The sequence below is a fragment of the Lipotes vexillifer genome, unplaced genomic scaffold (genome assembly GCF_000442215.2).
Source record: "Lipotes vexillifer unplaced genomic scaffold, Lipotes_vexillifer_v1.1 scaffold478, whole genome shotgun sequence".
Classification (NCBI taxonomy): domain Eukaryota; kingdom Metazoa; phylum Chordata; class Mammalia; order Artiodactyla; family Lipotidae; genus Lipotes; species Lipotes vexillifer.
The window spans coordinates 310,022-315,162 of record NW_006779682.1 but is presented as its reverse complement, the minus strand read 5'-3'; the positions used below and the strand labels follow the sequence as shown (position 1 = coordinate 315,162).

Sequence of the window (5,141 nt, the reverse complement as noted above, 5' to 3'; positions counted from 1 at the left end):
CCCGCCCCCCCCAAACAACCCCCCTCCAGCAACAATGACCACTGTTAACATTTTCTTCTAGCTTCATTCAGGGCAGACCTTTTACAGAAGGGTGGTCACCCTGTTGGAGATGTTTTGTAGCACACTTGTACCCCTTGGCAATTTATCTGGAGCCTCTTCCGAGTCCATAAATCGTGTTCTCCAGCGCGATTTAATGCCCACAAGGCATTACTTCACACGGACGGGTCAGCGCTAAGCAATCTGCTGCCACTTAGCATCTAGTAGTTTCCAATTTCTGGTTCTTATAAGTAACGCTGCGATGAGTATCATCTGGTGCAAACACTGCCGCACAAAAGTTGGAATATTTAGCCAGGATGGATTCCTCAGAGCAGAACTGAGCATCTCAGTGGGCACTCACCACCTGCAGCGACGCCCCTGTTCCTGCACAGCCCATCTCCTTTGCGCTCTCTTCTGCACCGCAAGCCCAGGACCCCGCTGGACCCGGAGCCTACCCCAAACTTCCCTTCTCCCAGGCTGATGGCCAGGGCCCCTTTGAGGAAAGAGAATTCCGAGGAAGGATTATTATCTGATTAGTCCAGAGTGGATCCGATTCCCCAGCCCTAGAGAGTCCTGGGCTGTGGCTCATACAGAAATCTCCGCCTTATCTCATGAACCGTGACTCACCTGGGGTTGCCAGGCGCTGGGCAGTTCTGGGTCATTGTTTGTGTCGAGTGAGGAAAGGAGAGGAGGATTTTTGACTTTCTACCAAAAGTTGGAACTGTTTACTGTTCTCTCTGGCTCTCCGTAAGCCGGCCAGCCCTGAGGGATGGAGGGGGTCTCCCAGCAGCCTCCATATTAAGACGAACTTTAAGTCGAAAGCACTTCTGTTGTGATCAGGTCACTGTTTTTGGAAGCCCGTTTCTCCTGGTGGCTATTTTCCTTTCATTTAGATAAACCTCTTGGTTTAGAATAGTTTTCGATTTCCAGACAAAGATTTGCAAAGACAGTAGAGAGAGTCCCCCTTCACCCCTCTCCCAGGGTCCCTAATGTTAGCTCTTACATTACCAGGGAACATTTTCCCCAATAAGGACCAACGTGGGTGCATTACTGCTTAATTCTACTCCACACTTTATTTGGATTTCCCTTTTTTCCCCCAATATCATTTTTCAGCCCCAGGAGCCCATGATACGTTTAATCTCATGTTTCTTAACCGCCAGGCAGGAGAGGCCCAGAACATTCTAGCTAGAGTACCGTGGGCAGAGGGACTGCCAACCGAGGTGGTTGGTTTTCATAATGGGAGAGAAAGCAACGTGCTCCCGATCCTTGGCGGGTGGCCCTCCAGGGGTCTCGGCATTTCCATCCCAGCACAGCCTCTCTCGGGCTGCACCACACGCCTGTTTTTCATGCCCCCAAAGCTGTCCCTGCGTGGCCGCTTCGCCAGGACGTCAGACATCGGAATAGCCACTGGGACAACTAGGCAGTGAGGAGGGGGCCGAGGACAGCGTGGAGGGGAGAACGCTCTTGACAGTGACCGCCAAGCCCAGGCTCAGCTTCCGCGAGGAGAGAGCTGACGGGGACCCTGCGTGCATTTCAGCAGCTTTGTCTTTTCTCCTTGGCCAATGCAGCTGCCTTGGTGATGTGTTCCCAGCAGGAGGGGCCGCCACCTTCTTTCTGGCTGTGGAGCGTCCTGCAGAGACTCTGGAGAGCCCCAGAGGGCCACCCTTAGGGCTCCGGCCCCTCGGCTCTTCTTTCCCACCTGGCGACCCCACGCATCCTCCCGAGGGGCTGGCCCTCCCCAGCCCCGAGAGGGTGTTTCCAGAGCACGGCTGTCACGCCTTCACTGACTTTCCTGGAGTTTGGGGAGCCCAGAGTGGCACGTCTAAATGTCATGTAGGACGCAGAGCTTTACATGGATCTGGGCAGGAGGCAGACGGGTTTGAGTGACACCCAGTCGGGCCTGGAGCCCTCATCCCCGGGTGGGTGGGCGGAGCTCACACAGGCCCTTCCTCGGACACTGATGTTGGGGTCTTGCCTTCCTTGTGCTCCCTCCCTGCTGCCCTCAGCCCCCGGACGCTCACGGCTGCCCAGCTTCCTGCATCCCATGCTGCCCTGAGCTCCATCCACTGCTGGTCCTGCACAGACCCGGCAGGGGGTTCAGCCCTGCCGCCCCCGATGCCCAGCCACCGAGTGAGTGTCCGGCAGCATGAGCTGGTGCCCTGGCCACCTCCCTGCAGAGAGCAGCATGCCCGCTTCCCCCAGGTTCCCGTTCTTCTCTCCGTCTCCTGTGCTTTCCTGTCCCCTGAATGTCAGCACGCTGGCTCCCGGCTAGCCCCCCCAGGAGCTCCCGGATTCTCAGAAAGTTGCTGCCTTTCTCAGATCTCTGAAAGCTCTTTGCTTTAGAAGCCCATGCCTCCGCCAGCCCTCACCACACCTGGCTGCACATCCCCCGTCGTCTTTGCCTCCTGCAGGCTCCTGTCTGCACGTCTGCATCGTCTGCCCCGAGCTGCGTCCCACTGAGCACGTTGTGAGTGCAGGCCCTGGAGGTGTGCAGCCCACAGCCCCACTGATTGACCTCAGCAGACCTCCCGGGCGTTGACCAGGGGAGGGGACAGGGCGTCGCTGCCCCCCATCTCCATGTGCACCTCCAGAAAGCGCGCCACACTTCACATCCGCATGGCCAAATCCTGGCTCCACCCAAGGCTGCCCTTCCTGCAGCTTCTCCCGGAAATGGTGCCAAGTGGATGCCCAGGCCTGAAGCCTTGGAACCATCTTGAAGCTTCTCTTTCTTTTACACCCTGTCCTGTCTGTCGGCACGTTCTGCGGGCATTTCCAGCTACAGACACTCAGGATCTGAGGCTTCCCGCTTGTTCCCACCCATCACCCTGGTCCAGCCTCCACCAGCTCTCGCCTGGACCATCACAATAAGCTCTCGACAGGCGGCAGCTGCCAGAGCACAGCAGGGATGGGCAAGTCAGGCCGCCCTCAGGGAAGCTGTGGACGCAGGACAGGGAAGGGAAGGGGCAGAGTCAGGGGACGATTTCACGGCATTGGCCACGGGGTCGGAAGGTGGTTTGTAAAACCCCAGGTACCTGGGGCTTTGCATACGGGGTGCAGCAGCTCCAGCCCCCAAGGGCCACCTGAGGGTCCTAGGAGGTGGGGACGCAGAGCTTGGCAGAGCAGTGTGAGAGTCTGGGCAGGGCTCCACAGTGTCCCCTTCACCACGGACCTGCCCCAAACCCCCAGGGCACCCAACTCAACACTGCGGGGGTCTTTCCGTGGCCCAGCCCACCTGCTCACCCACCGCGCCCTCACCAGCCCTGGGGACCTCCTTCTCACCTTTGGGGGGCCCAGTGCATTCCCACTTCCTGGGCCTCAAGCTACAGGCTGTCGCCCCAGTGCCCCGGCCCCTGCAGACACCCCTGTTCAGGGTGGCCTTCCCTGCCTACCTGCCCCTGGGCCCTGCTTCTTCCCTGCAGCTCTCATCCATCTGAGCTTTTGCAGGTCTATTGGCATATTGGTCTCTGTCCAACATCTAAGTGTCCTGAGGGAGGGACTTTGCCTCGGGCCCACTACTGAGTCACGGGCACCTTGCTTTGTGTCTGGCACATAGTAGGTGCTCAATAAATATTCAATGAGTGAGTGAGTGAGCTGTCAGGGCACAGAGCAGCAAGGGGGCCTCTACGGGGGTGGTAGAGAGCCCTGTACATGGATTCCTGAGGCCTAGAGGAACAGGTCACCCAGGCCCCCAGCTTCCTGGGAGAAGCTGCCCTCCTCCCAGGAAAGACGGTCAGGCTACGTTAGAGTCAGAGCAAACGGCCTCGATGGCTGCTCTGCAGGACAGGACAAGGCCCTGCCCAGGCCTGGCGGTGGCCCTTGAGTGGGCTGCTCTGTGCACCTCGGAACCGCAGACAGATTCCAGTGCCAGGAGGCATCCAGACACAGCGCCACGCAGGCCATCCGGGATTCTACAGCCAATAGCACTAATCGCTGCTCACTTGTCCCCCAGCCCTGAATCGGTCTGAGGAGTTCGCATCCAGACCTGGGATCTGCCCGGTGGTGAGGCCAGAAGCGTCTACCTCGTCATGCACCCTGGATGCGGACTGTCCTGGTCTTCAGAAGTGCTGCCCTTCGTCGGGGGGCCCCCGCTGCTCGGCCCCTGCCCCCCAAGGTAGGGCTGAGGCCTGATCTGGGAGAAGGTGGGGGGAGGAGTGAGTTTCTGGTAGCAGCAGCCTGGGTTTTATGGGGAGCCTGCAGCCTGTGCACAGGCCCATTTCACTTATAAAATCCGGCCACTGACCCCTCAGGGAGAGAAGTGTGCTCACAGCTGCCCTGAGGGGGTTAGACGTTCCTGGAAAAGCAGGGACCCCAGTTTCCCAAGATTGCCTGGGGAGGCCCTCAGAACTCCCGGTGAGCTTGCTGGGGGCTGAGCTGTGTCAGAGCTGGGAGGTTTAGGGCTGTCTGCTTGTGCAGCCCCACGGGGACACGAAATCCTTCCCAGGCCCCTGTCTGGCAAGTCGGTGCAGGCCCCCAGGAGGAGAGATGGTCAAGGTTCAGAGCCGGGGAAACATATATAAACTGTATATATATATAACGTGCAATATACAATAGCACCGTATAAAGTAAGAGCATACATCGTGTACATATTATGTTACATATAATATATAATGATACTATGATACTGTGTACATTATAGTATATATGTTATAAGTAATATACGTCGTGTTATCTAATATACCCTGTGTACAATAGTCCATTCTACGGTATAAATAGGACCACATATAACATAAGAGAAGCGGGATCAGGGGGTCGGAAGCGTGCCACCCCATTCCCCAGGGGCCTCCTGTGGCCCCAGCCTGTCCTGGGCCTGAGAGTCATCCCTGTGCCCTCGGGCAGCTCCAGAGAGGAAGCTGGCGAGTTTCTGGTACAACGTGACCGTCCTGGTGAAGATGGACTTCACGGAGCTCCAGCAGGCGGACCCCAGGCTGCTGGATCACATGAGGCTCCTGCACTCCATGGTAGGTGTCGGGGTGTCGGGAGGGGTTCCACAAGAGATCCCAACTGACTGACTCTGAACCAAATGTGGATTCTTACTTAAAAACAGCTTGGGGCTTCCCTGGTGGCACAGTGGTTGAGAGTCCGCCTGCCGATGCAGGGGACACGGG

General features: G+C 57.7%; 1 protein-coding gene across 1 annotated transcript in view; it reads left to right on the top strand.

Moving 5' to 3' along the window:
• Positions 1–5,141, top strand: part of UMODL1 (uromodulin like 1) — a 63,156-nt gene that overhangs the window by 7,179 nt on the left and 50,836 nt on the right. Inside the window, exons 3-4 of the mRNA XM_007452871.1 lie at positions 3,986–4,147; positions 4,873–4,994. Coding sequence (XP_007452933.1) covers positions 3,986–4,147; positions 4,873–4,994 — 284 coding nt within the window. The remainder of the gene's footprint in view (positions 1–3,985; positions 4,148–4,872; positions 4,995–5,141) is intronic.